Genomic DNA, 16,171 nt, shown 5'->3' with positions numbered 1-16,171 from the left:
GCTGCTACACTTTCAGTCGGTTCACTCACACACACACACACACATACTCACACACAGTTTAACGGTCAGAGAGCTGCTGATGAAGATGAAGGAGCTGCTCCTCTTCCTCTCCTGTGTCCTCTGTGTCTCTGCCGATGGTGAGTTTGTCTCGGTAAACTCTGGCAGGCCGGCAGCAGCTTATTGATCGGTGTTTCATTTCAGGTCTGCACGGTGACGTTCATATAAACGGCTGTTCAGACTTCGATGCAGAGGACATGTATGGACTGGATGGGGAGGAGGTTGCCTACGCAGACTTTAACAACCACACGGAAGTCTACATGCTGCCTCCTTTTGCCGATCCTATGACTTACCCCGGCGCTTATAAACAAGCTGTGACTGAGCTGAAGGTCTGCAGACACAACCTGAAGGCTCTTGGCGCGGTGATGAAGGACTACCCTTCCAATAACCGTAAATACAAACATTTAACGTGTGTCTCACCTCACCTGTGTTTACCTGAAATGATCAGTCCAATCAAACACAGCCAGTGAAACAAACTGATTAAAGGTATGAAATCATTCCACCTTAAACACATTTAGAAATTGACATGTTTCTATTTGTGTTTCTATTAAAGACCACATTTATTTTTCTTCATTAGTTTCTCTGGAGCTGAGCAGAGTTCTGTCTGTGCTCCTGTTTCTCTAGTTTCTCTCACACAGACAATGATGGCATCATCTCAGTGAATGACTGAACAAGTCATTGATGTTTATCACGATCACCTGCTGATGGGAACCAGCTGAAGCTCTGATCCTCTGCCTGATGTGTTTGTGCACAGATGCTCCTTCAGCTGTGATGATCTACACCAGAGACGAGGTGGAGTTTGGAGAGGAGAACACTCTGATCTGTCACGTGACTGGTTTCTATCCTGCTCCTGTCAACGTCTCCTGGACCAAGAACGGACAGAAGGTCACAGAAGGATCCAGCACCAACGTTCCCTATCCCAACAAAGATGGACCCTTCACCCAGATCTCCAGACTGCAGTTCACCGCACAGCTGGGAGACATCTACAGCTGCACAGTGCGACATCTGGCCCTGACTGAACCACTGACCAAGATCTATAGTAAGAAAACTTTATTTAAACAAAAGACTGAGGCCAGTGTTCATCAGAGCAGCTGGATCTGATCTGATAGTTTGACACGATGATTTTTGTCACACATTTTGGAGCCAATATGATCATCTCATCCCACCAACGATGGGAACAGAGTTTAATACACTGAATCATATGAACAGTAAGTAAGAACATACAGAGAACAGCAAGACGACACAGAGCAAAGCAAGCAAAGCAAACTGTGGGCTGTAGAGCCTTAAGTACAGACAGCAGAGCAACACAGAGACAGACAGAGCAGATGTCTCTGTGGCTTCTCTTTATAGGGGCCAGTAACTCCACCTCCTGCTGCTGCTGCAGGGTAACTTTCCACTCGTCCTCCAGCCAAAAACAGCTGGTGCTGGGTCAGGGGCTGGTCAGGGCTCTGGATCAGGGTTATCTGCAGCTGGGGGCCCTTTGATGAACTCTTTGCTTTGCATTATCACAATAGGTCAAGACACAGTCAAACGCCACATATTAATCCTGGTTGTTAAATCTCGCAACAAGCAGAATGCATCAACAGGTGCTCTGACAGCAAGTGGCATAATCTTATGATAAACATGTTAATAATAGCTGACCTAATTATACAGGTTATATACAGTAGTATTGTAATGATCGTTAAGGTGACTTTACTGTGATGTGTTCAGTATCTGTTACAACGTAACCACCTTAATAACCCACGGTGAGGGCAAAACTACTTGAAAGTTACAGTACATATGTTCACTGCACATAGATATATAGTGCATATAGTTATATAAGTATACTTTCCCAACATTCCCCTGGTCAACCAATTTAAGACAAATGAATTCCTGTTCGTTTGCAAAGCAGACGACACAACATCCCTGAAAGAATTCTCAAGAAACTTAAAACGAGACTAATTATAGGAAAATGAAAATAAGGCATGAAACATACCAGTAGACACAAATTACATACGTGGATTACATGACACCATATGTGAAATTGATATAATTAAACAATTAATTCCCAGTTTTGGATTTCATCTTGGTGCAGCTTCTTTTTCTGAACAAAGGTCTGAGTGTGAGCTGTGAAATGTCCTTTGATAGCTTCAGGGTTATTTCTGGAGTTCCACAGGGCTCAGTGCTAGGACCAGTTCTGTTTACATTACACATGCGTCCTTTAGGTAACACCACAATAGGCATAACATACCTCCGTCATGCAGATGACACCCTCTTCCATGTATCCAACACACACCAGTCAGGAATGTCTCCAGAAACCAAAGACCTGGATGACCTCGAACATTTTGCTCCTACATTTAGATAAGACTGAGTTTACTGTCCTAAAAAACCTTAGACATATATGGTATCTAACCAGATACTTAGTCTGGATTTTTAACCAGGATCTGTCCTTCAATGCACATATTGAAAACTGTTTTCTTCCATTTTTGCACCCATGCTTCTATCTCTAAAATTAGAAATATCCTGTCTCACACTTACTGAAAAATGAGTTCATGCATTTGTTACTTCCAGGCTGGACGACTGTCATTCATTATTATCAGGATGTCCTAAAAACTCCCTGAAAAGCCTTTGAGCATGAATACTGGCAGGGACTAGATGACACAGTATATCTCTGTCATCCGGTCGGGGGCAGGGATAGCTCAGTGGGTAGTGTGGACGCCCCCACTGAACGGCTACCCTGAGGTACTCCTGAGGGTCCCTGCACACTGCTCCTCGGGCGCCTGATTTTTCTGCTGCCCACTGTTACACTGAGTTACATGCAGAGAGAGTAATTTCCCCACGGAGATCAATAAAGCATACGTTATTAGCATGACAGCCTTTGTTCTTACGGTAAAGGAGCCATTGAAAAGCTAAAGCAGCTGTATTAGACTAATCATACACATTTACACAGACATGCATGAATTTCAGTTTACAATCATACAAAGTTCCCTATTGGACCTTGTTACATATTTGGGTGGTTGACTCTGAGGCAGACAGTTTACCCTATAGATTGAACTAAGACCTTACAAATTTAAGAAGCACAATGACAACATTCAACAATTAGACTTAACAACCCCATTTCCCTTAATTTGAAATAATACATGTAACTGAAATCCTTCTGGTTTGCACCGTAATATCAGCACAGACAGGAGCTCTGAGTCAGCAACACTTTAAATGAGACAGTGAGAGTGAGGAGGTCCGACAGATGTTTGAGGATGCAGCTGATGGCAACATCAATGAACTCTGTCATTGGATATATTGGAAAATGCATGGACGATATCATCACTAAAACCACCGTCTGCAAATATCCAAATCAGAAACCCTGGTAGATAAGGACATTCTTGCTAAGCTCAAAGTGCGGACCTCTGCCTTTAACTCAGGGCGTTCTGATGCATATGAAGCAGCCAGGTACGACCTCTGAAAAGGGGCCACAAAGGACTACAGGGACAAAGTGGAGTCCAGCTACCACAGCTTTGACGCCAGGCGCCTGATGAATGGACTACGCTGCATCTCTGACTACGAGAAGGAAAACACGGCACTGTCCAGCCCACAGCGTCTCTTGCAGACGAGCTCAACAACTTCTACGCTCGTTTTGTTGCAGACAACGAGGAGCCGCTGCTCTATCCTCAGGAGCACAGTGAGGCTGTAACTTTAACTCTGAAAACAGAAGCTGTGAGATGATCTTTCAAAAAGGTCAATCTTCACAAAGCTCCGGGACCGGACGGCATCTCAGGCCGGGTTCTCAGAGCATGCGCCGACCAGCTGGCAGGGTGTTCACCAACATCTTCAACCTCTCCCTGAGGCAGTCAGGGGTCCCCACATCCCTCAAAACAACCACCATCATCCCCATTCCTAAGAAATCAGAGGTCTCCTGTCTGAAATGCTACCGCCCTGTTGCACTGACATCCGTCATCATCAAGTGCCTTGAGTGGCTGGTCAAAGGTCACCTCTGCTCCTCCCTCCATGTTACATATCTGCAAAGTTTGGCATGAACGGCAACACCCCTCCAAATTTCTACAATCTAAGACCGAGAGCTTGCTGACGAGCTGCATCACAGTTTGGAACAGAAGCTGCTCTGCAGCAGCAGGAAGCCACAGAGCATCACTGGCACGAGGCTTCCTGCCACTCAGGATGTTTATCTCCAGCAGTGTCTCAAAGCACACAGCATCATCAAGGACCACAGCCACCCAGCACATCAGCTGTTCTCCTTGTTACCATCTGGCAGACGTTACTAAACCTTCAATAATATTCTAATGTAAGAGTGTTAATAATGAATATGTCTTTATGATCTCCTGTTAATGCTCACATGTGGCCTAATTCCTGTTATTTGTCTTCTTTTAGGATTATGAGTGAACTTTATTGTCATTGTTGTCATAAACATATAAATACAGAGTAATGAAATACAGTAAGACGAGGGCTGGAGCTCTGGGCTTTAATCTTAGGAGTTTGTTGGGAGGATCAGTGATGCAGCTGCTTCATGTGGTCCACTGCAGATATGATGGATAGTTAGGTGATAGTTGTTCCCCTCCTACGCCTGCCGACCCTTAGACGTCGTCCTCCGCCTGACTCCTCCACTCCACCTTTGTGCAGGCCCCATCGCTGACCCTGGCCTGCGTACTGCCGGTGTTGCTCCTCCACAGGCTCTGGTCTGCTGATCTGTGTTGTACCCTTCAGTTGGTGAGCTCCTTCATCTGTGAGCAGTTATCTGTTTTCCTCCATGTCAGGAGAGTCGTTATTGCGAGTGTGTGCAAACATCAGTTAAGTAACTGTTTTCTCGTCCTGTGAGCTCGACCTCTTCTTACTCTCCCTTTCTTTAACTTCCTTTTCCTCTCGCTTACATGTTTCCTCTTCCACAAACTGTCTAATCACACTCTCCAGTGTGTGTGTGACTTCCTGCATCTCTTACTTTCTCATTCTCAGTTCATTCCTTAAACATATAAAGTGCAATTTGCTTCTTTTGTTGAGCAGTAAAAATCCCTCTGATGTTGTGGGACTCTCAAAAACTTAGTTCCTGGTTCAAGCCTGACACTTTGGGCTTTGCAGGGTGAAGGCCTCGTGTTTTATGCTTCTCTGATGCTCTTTGAAATGTTGTTTCTATTTTAGCCATAGAAGAAGGATTGCACACAGTCTGACCAGCATCAAGGCAAGTGTTTCAGATACCACTGATCTCTTTATGATTCTCTCCAACACAACACCTAACTGTGCTCTTTCTGTCCCTCCTAAGACCCTCCCTCTCTCTCTCTTTCATGGCATTTCTAATCTCTCTTTGCTGTTTTGGCTGATTGGGACCTGATGAGGGTAGAAACAAAGAATTACCTGTTTTCTTTTTTAAACCTGATTTTTGTTTCTGAGAAAAATGAGATCCACATATGAGGACATTTGTTTTAAATGCTGATCGAGCAGTGACAGTATAATGTCTATAATGGTCCAGACAACCTAAGATGTGATGTCCACATATGTGGAGGTTAATCAGCTATTCTAGTGATTCAAATAACTTGATCAGTTCTGCATCACACAGCTGTTATTCCTGTTTTTCTTTTCCCAGACAGATATTTTTGTTCTTTGAATTTAAATGTTTCTTTTCCTCTAAAATGCTCAAGTGTAGCTACTTTGCCTTCATTCCTACTTGTTTGGGAAGAGCTGTGATCCAGCTGTTTGAGTGTATTTTAATTTCTTATATTATATTTGGAGATGTGTTGTTTCCACTTGCCCTGATCACCTCCTGTGTGTATTTAGTGTGTGTTTCATTCACTCTTTGTCAGGTCGTCTGTGTATTTCCCCTCCATGTCATGTCACAGTGCTCATAATCACCATAGTTTTTCATAGTTACCTCATTCTTGGGGCTCTTCAGGTTGTTTTGTTGCTTTAACTAATTTATTATTAACACCCATATAAGATTATGCATAAAATGAATGACTAATGTAAAAAATTGTGTTTTTTCTTTATATATGTTTGTTATGTAAATGTGCTTTTATTTATTCACTCCACATAAAATGTAAAAAATAGTTGTTTTTTGTCTGTTTACAATTCAAATTTAAACTATTTACATTTTTTTTGCTTTGGGCTCTGGGTTGGTTCGGGTGGATGTGGTGGTGTACTGCATGCTGCTGTAGATGCAGCAGCAGCAACAGTTGCAGACACACTGGCACCTTCACACTCAACTGACTGTGTTTCATCTTCCCATTGCACTGATGGGTGGACAGCTGTCAGGAGCCTGTGCAGTTTGTGGAGCGGCTCCGTATGATATCCTCTACACTCTGGCTTTGTGTTGTCAACAACATTAAAATGCTTCCAGATTTGGCTTTTCTTGGTTTCACTTAATGACCCAGGTGATTAAAAACATCTTTAAGAGTCTGCGTGAAAGTTACAGTGCACATGCTCAGTGCAGGTAGATGTAGAGTGTATATAGTTACATAGACATACATGTCATCCTGTTTCTCTCTGTGTGTCTGTGTCTCCAGATGTGGAGGCGTCTGCTCAGCCTGATCCAGGTGTTGGACCCTCTGTGTTCTGTGGAGTGGGTCTGACTCTCGGTCTGGTCGGTGTGGCTGTTGGAACCTTCTTCCTCATCAAAGGAAACGAGTGCAGCTGATTGGCTCACGGTGACGATGTCATTCTATGATGAGCTCCTAATCAGTGTGACTGTGCTGTAGGTGAGTGTGCAGAGTTCGCCTGTAATGAGCATCAGATCCTTTGTTCTGTCTGGTTCCTGTTTACCTGCCTCACCTGACGTGCTTAATAATGGAACATCTGTATGAGCTGTGCCGTCAGCCGCTGGTGTCAATAAAGTTTAACTCTGGAATTCAAAGCAAAGCTATTTTCAGGTGCTCTCGCACCACCAGCAGATTTTACCTGGACTCTGTTCCTGCCACAAAAGTGATGAGACTGAGATCAGTTTGATGTGACCTCAGTGTTCATAAACTCCTATAATGTGTCTTTGTTTACCAAACCGTGTTTCAGATTTTCATATATCAATAAAGTTTAATGACAGATTCTGTGTGTGTGTGTGTGGAGTCAGACTTTGAGCTCTAACAGAATGAACATTAATGATGTCTGAATTTGTCTTTGCAAACACAAAGATGTCAAACTAAATCCTGATGAAGACTCTGCTGATGAAAGCAGGTGAAAGAAAAATCAGTGAGTGTTTATAGAAATGAATCTAACATGTTTATATTCCAGATGTTTTAATATCTGGCATTTAAATTTACTCTGAATATGGATAAAATCTCATTCTGATTTCATTCAGTTTAATTTCTACAGCACAAAATCACAACAACAGTCAGCTGAAGCAGCTTCATATTGTGATGTAAATACTCTTCAATAACACAACATTAATACGAGCTGAAGTTCATCTGCTGCAGTCTGACTGTTAATGGTTTATAAATGTGAATCTGAATTTCTCTGCTTGAATATTTAAATGCAGATTGAGTGTAATGTTAATGTAACAGTGAAATGTGATCCAGCTGCTCTGAAGAGCTCGCCATGATGACATCACACTGTGGCGTCCACGCAGGAACATCAGCCACACACAAGTCCCACACACCCACAGAGCTGATTGTAAATCTGATCACTGTCACTGTTACAGGTTCTTCTCATTGTTACAGCAGGTCTGACTTCAGTGTTGGGTGCAGATAACTATTACACACGAATATGTTTCCATGACTGCAGACTGTGACTGAAACGTAAATGAAAGCAGGTTTTCAGTTTGCTCTGCTTTCAGAGCTTTAACGGACAGAAACACACGTGGAGGTGAAGGGTGTGAACTATGAGCTGATCCCACAGCAACAGATGATGCTGTGGTCATGTGACCTGACTTCCTGTTTCTCGAGCAGCATTCCGTCAGACTGAGTCAGTTTGTCTGCAGAACTTAGAAACATGGCTTCATCCTTCCTCTGCCTCCTCTTCATCAGCCTCAGCACAGCAGGTACCATCAACACGCTCACCAGTGATCACTAATACACTGATCGGTGACATGATTCGCCCTCGGTCTGATGTTCTGTTTGTTCTCAGATGGATTCATGACTTACAGACTGTCTCGCTGTGACTTTAACTCCACGGAGCTGAAGGACATCCGGTTCACCGACTCTTACTATTACAACATGATAGAGATCATCAGGTTTGACAGCAATGTGGGGACGTTTGTTGGATTCACTGACTTTGGAGTGAAGACCGCAGAGGCCTGGAACAATATTCCTGCAAGGCTGGCTACCATGAGGGCTCAGAAGGGGACGTACTGCAAACCAAACATTGATGTTAGATACCACAACCTTATGTCTAAATCAGGTGAGCGTGCGTGGTCTGTGTGACATCATCAGGTGTTCCTGCTGACCTCACTCTGAATCATTTATGATGGACTCACAGCTGCAGCTAATTTTGATGATTAATAACTTTAATAAATCATCGATCACGGAACATAAGACGCCAGAGAACGAATCTAACCTGCGGCGCCCCCTGCTGGTGACACAGGCAAACTGCAGCTGTTCCTCATAACACACTCATTGTGATATTATTTTTTTAAACTCTTTGAGCTGAAAAATCATCCACAATTGTTTTTTAATATTTCCATATACATATTTTAACAGCACGGAGCAGCCTGACAGGTTAATTATTTCCTTCTTTTGATCTTATTCATCTATTTTAAATATGACAAATATGAAGCACTGATGTCTGCAGTTCATTTATTGGTTGTGACCTTCACAGCTTGTTTAGCAGCTTCACACCTGCAAACATTTACAGCTCAGATCTATGACTCAGTGTAACAGTGGAGTTATTCAATATGAGGCAACACTTATAAAGTTATCATCAGAACACACACATATAAATGTGACTGCTGTTATTTAATCTGTGTGTGTTTCACTCTCTACAGCATCTTTGCAGTAAAGTGAGCTAAAATGCTGAAACAGCTGCTGTGCTGACAGGCTGACCTGACTGATCGGTGAAATGTAAACACACACAAGCTGTGACTGTGTAACATCAGAAACAGAGAGTGCAGGGGAAGCTGTCTGATAGTGCGAAGTCATCCTGTGTGTTCTGCTTTTGGGTTATAGATGGTTCGATCTACGAGTGCACCTAAACACAGCATGAATGTTGAACCACATGAGCAGGCTGTTTACAACAGTAACTTCCTCTCTGGAGTGAGACGGTGCAACCTCAGAGAAAGAAACGTGTGAGAAGTTTCCTCTCTTATCTGACCCATCTGTGTGACTGGTTACAAATATGATTAATTAAACAGGCAAAGCGCCCCCTGCAGGCCCCGGATGGTACACTCTGTGCCTTCCATCGGGGCCTCGATCACAAGCTCCTCCACCGTTGTTTGCAGCCCACAGATTTACACCATCAGCTCTTCCACTTCAGGTCCTGTCGCCTAGCAACCACCACCTAGAATGATAATGTAAAACTTTCATTAATCAGAAGCTCAGAGTTTTGACTTTAATTTTGTTAAAATTTTAAATCGAAACATATTGTAAATCAAATAAACGTATCTATCAAATATATATAACTTTGACTACAACAACCAGCAGCAGCTTTCTTTCTGTGCTGTCACCACAGCAGATTTCTGAGACATATAATCTCTCCAGTGTGTCGTGGGCAGTGTTGGGTGTAATGCGTTACTAAGTAATGCGTTACTGTAATTAAATTACTTTTCCACTGAAAAAGTAGAGTAACTGATTACTGTTCATTTTTAGGTATTTTAATTACAGTTACTTACAATGTACTTGCGTTACATTGTAAAATAATTAAACTCGCTGAATATCATTATTTAATTTCAATAATTTATCTTCTAAACGTAGAAGTAAACTCTGCTCTTTAACATGGCTGTAGTGCAGCTGCGCGTCATTTCGCGCCAGTTTGCTGCACAGTCGTTTTCTACAGCGGAAGATTTCTGACTCGGCTGAAGCGAGTTTTATGTTGATATACAATTTTTATTCGTTATCAAGAATAACATAAAACATAACAACCAAACAGAAAAGCAAAGAAAGAAAGAAGGAAAGAAAAAAAGAAAAAAAGAAAAAAATTTTTTACACATACACACAAAAAACATATTTTCACTTAATTACCCACAGATATAGAAAGAGAAAAAGATAAACTCCAAGAATGAGATGTCCTTTACACTTACTTCCTATTTAACTGAGAACATGTTAATCGCAACCACCCACCCTCAACAGTTGGGACAAATCATTTGGCAAATAAGAAAGCAAAGGGGACCAAACATTGAGAAAGAGACCCTCATTTCCTCCTAAAATAGCAGCAGTTCTTTCACGAGGAATAACTTTAAATAATTCTCTGTACCACAACATCACAGAGGGAGGTTTATCCTTAACCCAATTAATGAGAATACATTTCCTAGCTACCAGCAATAGTTTGTCACATAATTTGCGCTGCAAGTGATTCAATGTTACTTCTTTTAAGGGTAGGCCAAGAAAAAAATACCCGGGGTCCCTTTGAATCAGGTTGTTAAAAATATTACTTAGTTCTTGAGAAATGAAGCTCCAAAATCTTTTGATTAATTTACATTCCCAAAAGTAATGAAAAAAAGTGCCAGTTTCTTTTTGACATTTACTACAAAGATGGGAAATATGAGGTGCAATCTTATGCAAGACATTAGGAGCTATATAAAGGCGATGTATGATTTTGTATTGGGTTTCTCGTAAGCGGTTACAAGTAAAAGTGGAACTACTCATGTTAATGGCTCCTTTCCACTCCTCTTCAGTGTATTGATTATTAAGATCTCTCTCCCATTTATAAATAGCGCTCAGTGTGTTGCTACTAAGACTATATAGGAGAGAGTAAAAAGCTGAGATAAAATGAGTTCTGTCTTTTCGCTTAATAAGAAATGTCTCAATATCATCATATATAACTATTTCTGAAGACTGTGGAATTCTAGAATGAACGAAGTTACGAACCTGGAGAAAGCCAAAAAAATGGTCTCTAGGGATATTAAAATTTGACTGCAATTGCTCAAAGTTCATCAGTGTGTTGTTTTGATACAAATCGCCAATTACCCTTAATCCCTTTTTGTGCCACTTATCGAACATGCTACAAGACATTCCTGGAACAAAATCGTTGTTTCTTACTAAAGGAGTCAAGAATGAAGTGCAATCTTCTCTACCCAACCTTTTACGCATTTCCCCCCAGACCCTTATTGTATTATAAATGATTGGGTTGTTCTTAATCCCCATTTTTAATATTGTTTTTTTTGTCACAGACAGCTAAGCTCCAAAGGGAATAAGGTAAAGTGGACCAAGAGTCTAGGTGAGAGTAAGAATTTAGATAAGCATGTAGCCACTCCCATAAGACACGGCTATGACATGCCCAATTATAAAAAATTAAATTTGGTAGGCCTAAGCCTCCCCTATCTATAGGCAGTTGTAGAGTTCCAATCCTTAATCTAGGTTTCTTGCCACGCCAGATAAATTTTGAAAAGGCTTTTTCTATATTACAAGAAACTTTCTGAGTGATCAATAAAGGTAGCATTTGTGGGGGATATAATAAACGCGGGAGAATGCTCATTTTAATTAAGTTCACACGCCCCATAAGAGAAAGCGGCAGTTTTTGCCATCTATCTAAATCTTTTTTGATTTTTATTATAACTGGTGATAAGTTCAATTTCCATAAATCTTTAAGAACTGGTGGAATGTTTAGCCCAAGGTATGTAAAGCCGCTGGGGGACCATTGAAAGGGATTAGAGAAATCTGGCAAAGAGTTAATCTGATCACCCAGTGGCATAACTTCTGATTTCCCAAAATTAATTCTGTAACCAGAGAATGAGCTGAACTCATGTATGGTAGACATAATAGCTGGTATTGATTGTTCTGGTTTTGATAAGAACAGCAGAATATCGTCAGCGTACAATGCTATCTTATGATTTGTTCCACCCACTGTTATACCATGCACATCTTGGTGCTGGCGAATAGCCTCAGCTAGAGGTTCAAGTGCTAATGCAAAGAGGAGAGGGGACAGGGGACATATTTATGACATGGACATATTCCCGTCTCTTCACTTTTCTGAAACAAGCAGACAAGAACATTACAGTAATATGTAAAAACTATCGGCTGCTGTTAATAGCAGGAGTAATCTACTGAAGTGCCTGACACGGAGCATAGACGAACACTTCTGAGTGATCCTTGTTCATCATCTCTGTCAGTGCGCCCCAGGGCAGCTGTGGCTACAATGTAGCTTGCCATCGCCAGTGTGTGAATGTGTGTGTGAATGGGTGAATGACTGAATGTAGTGTGAAGCGCTTTGGGGTCCTTAGGGACTAGAAAAGCGCTATACAAATGCAGGCCATTTACCATTTACCATTTATCATCCATGGATAACACCGCGGCAGCTCCTGCTAAGCAGCAAAACCTGATTTTACTTCAGCAGCACAGAAAGCATCTGAAGGGGAGCTTAAAGAATGATTGCAGGAATGTGGAAGAGATGCTGCCGCTGCGTACTGTAGTCTCCGTCTTTAAAAAATATTTATTATTAAAGAGTTTAATTTCTATTGTTTGTCCACTCAAGGTTTATAGGGATTTTAAGAAGTATTTAGTTAAATTACTTATTGAGTAATTAAGTTACTTTTCTGACACAGTAATTAGATACGTATTTTAAATACAATATTGACTAAGTAATTAGTAATTAGTAATTAATTACTTTTTTAAAGTAACTTACCCAACACTGGTCGTGGGTCTGCCTTTGGGCCTCCTCCTGGTGGGATCTTATCCAGACCTCGCTCTGTCGGTCACTACCCACAGCTGGTGAACACGGGTGAGGGTGGGGCAGTAGATCGACGTAGATCGAGAGCCCTGCTTTTACACTCAGCTGTCCAATCTGTTTGTCAACCTCCTGTCACTTGTGAACAAGACCCCAAGATACTTCAACTCCTCCACTTGTGGCAAGGACTCGTCCCCAACCTGGAGTGGGCACTCCATTCTTTTTCTGAGGAGAATGGCTGCAGATTTGGAGGCGCTGATTCTCATCGGCTGTGAACCATTCCAGTGCGAGCTGGAGGCCACCTCCTCCTGACCTCCTGCCTGGTTGGGCAAACTCCCTCAATGCACCCTTGAGTATCCTTAAGAGGATGAAGAGCTGGTCCAGTGTTCCATGTATAACGGACGGACTGTCCTTTCCAGCACCCTGGCATAGACCTTCCCAGGGAGGCTGAGTAGTGTGATCCCCCTATAGTTGTAAGACATCCTCCGGTCCCCCTTCCTAAAGATGGGAACCAATCCAGAGGTACCACCCCAAACACAACCAAAACATCCCCAAAACATCCAGAGTCTTCAGGAACTCAGGCTGAACCCAGGGGCTCTGCCACCAACGAGTAGTTTAACTGCCTCAGTGACTTGACTCAGTGGACATTGGTGGGTCTTCCCCCTCAACGCCAGGCTCTGCTTCCTCCACGAAAGACGTGTCAGTGGGATTATGGAGGCCCTTGAAGTATTCCTTCCACTGCCTGACAATGTCCTCAGTCAAAGTCAGCAGCACTCCACCCGCACTATTAATATGCACTGTGCCTTTTAAATAAATGCATTCAAATTATACAGAGAACGTTAATAATAACAGAAACTCATACTGTTTTCCAGCTCCGCCCACTGTCAAACTTCACTCCACGACGCCTCTCTCCAGTCACCATCCTGCCATGTTGGTCTGCAGCATCTATGACTTCTACCCCAGTGAGATCAAAGTGAGCTGGCACAGAGACGGACAAGAAGTCACCTCTGATGTCACTTCCACTGAGGAGATGGAGGATGGGGATTGGTACTACCAGACCCACTGCTACCTGGAGTACACACCCAGGTGAGCATCATGATAATAATAGTGCTAAAGTTTAAACATTTAAAGTCCAGATCTGAGAGTCACCGATGTTTGTGTTGAAGGTCTGGAGAGAAGATCTCCTGTGTGGTGGAGCACGCCAGCCTGGAGAAACCTCTGATCACTAACTGGGGTAAATACCTGTCTGCTTGTATCTACACACCTGTACACACCTGTCTGTCTGTCCACCTGTCTGACCCTCACCTGTGTGACTCAGATCCCTCCTCATCCTCATTCATGCCTAAGACAGAGAGGGACAAGCTTGCCGTCGGCGCCTCAGGACTGCTCCTCTGTCTGATCTTGTCTCTGGCTGGGTTCATCTACTACAGACAGAGAGCTCGAGGTCAGAGAACCACTCTCACTCACAGACCAGTTCATACCAGAAACCAGTTCAGACCAGAAACCAGTTCAGACCAGACTGAAACCGTTCAGAGATACAAAATCTCAAACCACATACGATGGGTTTAAAACTGGTTTTGATCAGGTTTACATCAATATTTTTTTTAATATATTGATGTTTTAAAATGTACACTTTTGGGCAGGTTAAGGCCAGTTTCACACATTTCTAGAACAATACTGTACATTTTCAGACAAGTGTTAGTTTTTGGCTGCATTCAAACGCAGGTTTTCTACTGGTTTCAGAGAACTCTTGGTCCTTGTCCAATCCCTAAAACATGAAACTTTTCTGAATCATCAGTATTGCTCAGTTTAAAATCAGCTTCCATGAAGTGCTTTCAGAGTTTGCTGGTGACTGTGTCCTCATCTCTTCTTCTTTCTCCAGGTCGTATCCTGGTTCCCACAAACTGAGGCTGTTCCTGGTCCTGGTTTTCTCTGATGTTTTAAAGTCAGCTGCTTCCTGTGTTTAGCAGACTGATGACGGTGTAGCCAATATGTCAGCACACCAAAGAATAACTGAAACAACATCTGTGCCAAAAGAAGAAAATGTATTCAGGGTCTGACTGCAGTTTACCATCTGTGCTTAATATGTTATAGAGCAGCGGTCCCCCAACCCCGAGTCGTTTGGTGCCGGGCTGTGAGAGTTGAGGTTCGGGTGTAAAATGTATGGTTTTCAGGGTTTTTAGCGGTTTTTAGTGTTATTTTTGTTTTTGTCGTTAACTCGGTTTTTGTGGGTCTTTAAACGCGTGTTATGAATAAATCTTCTTTTTTCGTTAGTGGTACTAATTTTCTTTTGTGGTGTTTATTTGCGACACCTTAAAGGCCGTGAAAACATTGTCAGGCATAAACCGGTCTGTGGCGCAAAAAAGGTTGGGGACCGCTGCCATAGAGATTTCTGGATTGGAGCATGTCATCCTTCAGGACTCGCATCCACTTTGAAAAGAAGAGAAGCTGTTCTTTACGGGATATTTGGTGTATTACGGTAGCACAAAGCATTCACAGGCTACTGCTGTCTGAACTCTGCTTAGGTTTTACCGTCAGTGTTTTGCAATGCCGTAGCTCCTCCACCAACTGGGCTAGAGAGACATTTCAAAGACGAGCTTTACTAAACTTTACTGTGCATCATTACAGTCCAATCACAGATAAGAACTGATGATTGATTGATGATGATGCACGGAGCAGAGAGGCAGGAATGGAGAAGTGGCAACGCACAAAAAAAGAGCAGGAGATTTAAAAACTCCAGTGTGGCCCAGGCTGAAAAACCTTTTTATACATATTTTTTATATTTCATATTTAAAGTTGGTGTTGTGTTACATTTTGTTCATGTTCAATATCAGTTTCCACTTAAGTATAAAGCTGAAAAAACTGTCTGTTTTGTTTCTTTCTAAATGTCTGTATATAGTCTGGCCAACAAATACTAAAAATGAAAAGAGCTACAGTGTCTTGCAAAAGTATTCGGCCCCCTTGAACTTTCCCACATTTTGTCGCATTACAGCCACAAACATGAATCAATGTTATTGGACTTCCACATGAAAGACCAACACAAAGTGGTGCACATGTGAGAAGTGGAACGGAAATCATACATGATTCCAAACATTTGTTATAAATAAATAACTGAAAAGTGGCGTGTGTGTGATTATTCAGCTTGAACAGGATTGACTGCTGCATCAGTGCACACAAAAGTCTTTGACAGGTTTATAAGATCATGTCAGCGTCAGAGCGATCCAGCGATATTGATCAGTACAGGCAGCATTATGTTTATATTCTCAAAAATCAACAGACTCATATTCATGTTTCTGTCACAGAGTGGTGACCTGTTCAGGTGCACCTCTGCTGTCATATTTGGATATTAGAAACTTCCTCTTTCTGCTTGTTGGACAGTCCAGTGTTTCTTCTTTCC

The 16,171-nt window shown here is 42.2% G+C and overlaps 1 protein-coding gene and 1 pseudogene across 2 annotated transcripts; both read left to right on the top strand.

Annotated features, from left to right (window-relative positions):
- Window positions 1-7,067, top strand: LOC113010130 (H-2 class II histocompatibility antigen, A-U alpha chain-like; annotated as a pseudogene).
- Window positions 7,068-7,132: 65 nt separating this feature from the next.
- LOC113009959 (H-2 class II histocompatibility antigen, E-S beta chain-like) lies at window positions 7,133-14,982 on the top strand. 2 transcript variants are annotated; one of them, XM_026148676.1, is made up of 6 exons: window positions 7,237-7,999; window positions 8,086-8,358; window positions 13,647-13,860; window positions 13,941-14,008; window positions 14,093-14,218; window positions 14,657-14,982. In XM_026148676.1, exons 1-6 carry the CDS (start codon window positions 7,951-7,953, stop codon window positions 14,680-14,682), a joined length of 756 nt encoding a protein of 251 aa, XP_026004461.1. In that variant the 5' UTR covers window positions 7,237-7,950; the 3' UTR covers window positions 14,683-14,982. The 2 variants fall into 2 exon arrangements, with proteins under 2 accessions (XP_026004454.1, XP_026004461.1); XM_026148669.1 differs by lacking the exon at window positions 14,657-14,982 and having other exon boundaries at window positions 7,133-7,999; window positions 14,093-14,350.
- Window positions 14,983-16,171: the final 1,189 nt, after the last annotated feature.

The sequence above is a fragment of the Astatotilapia calliptera genome, chromosome 3, assembly GCF_900246225.1.
Source record: "Astatotilapia calliptera chromosome 3, fAstCal1.2, whole genome shotgun sequence".
Classification (NCBI taxonomy): Eukaryota; Metazoa; Chordata; class Actinopteri; order Cichliformes; family Cichlidae; genus Astatotilapia; species Astatotilapia calliptera.
Note: the sequence above shows the minus strand (reverse complement) of the source record. Positions and strands in the feature narration are given on the sequence as shown.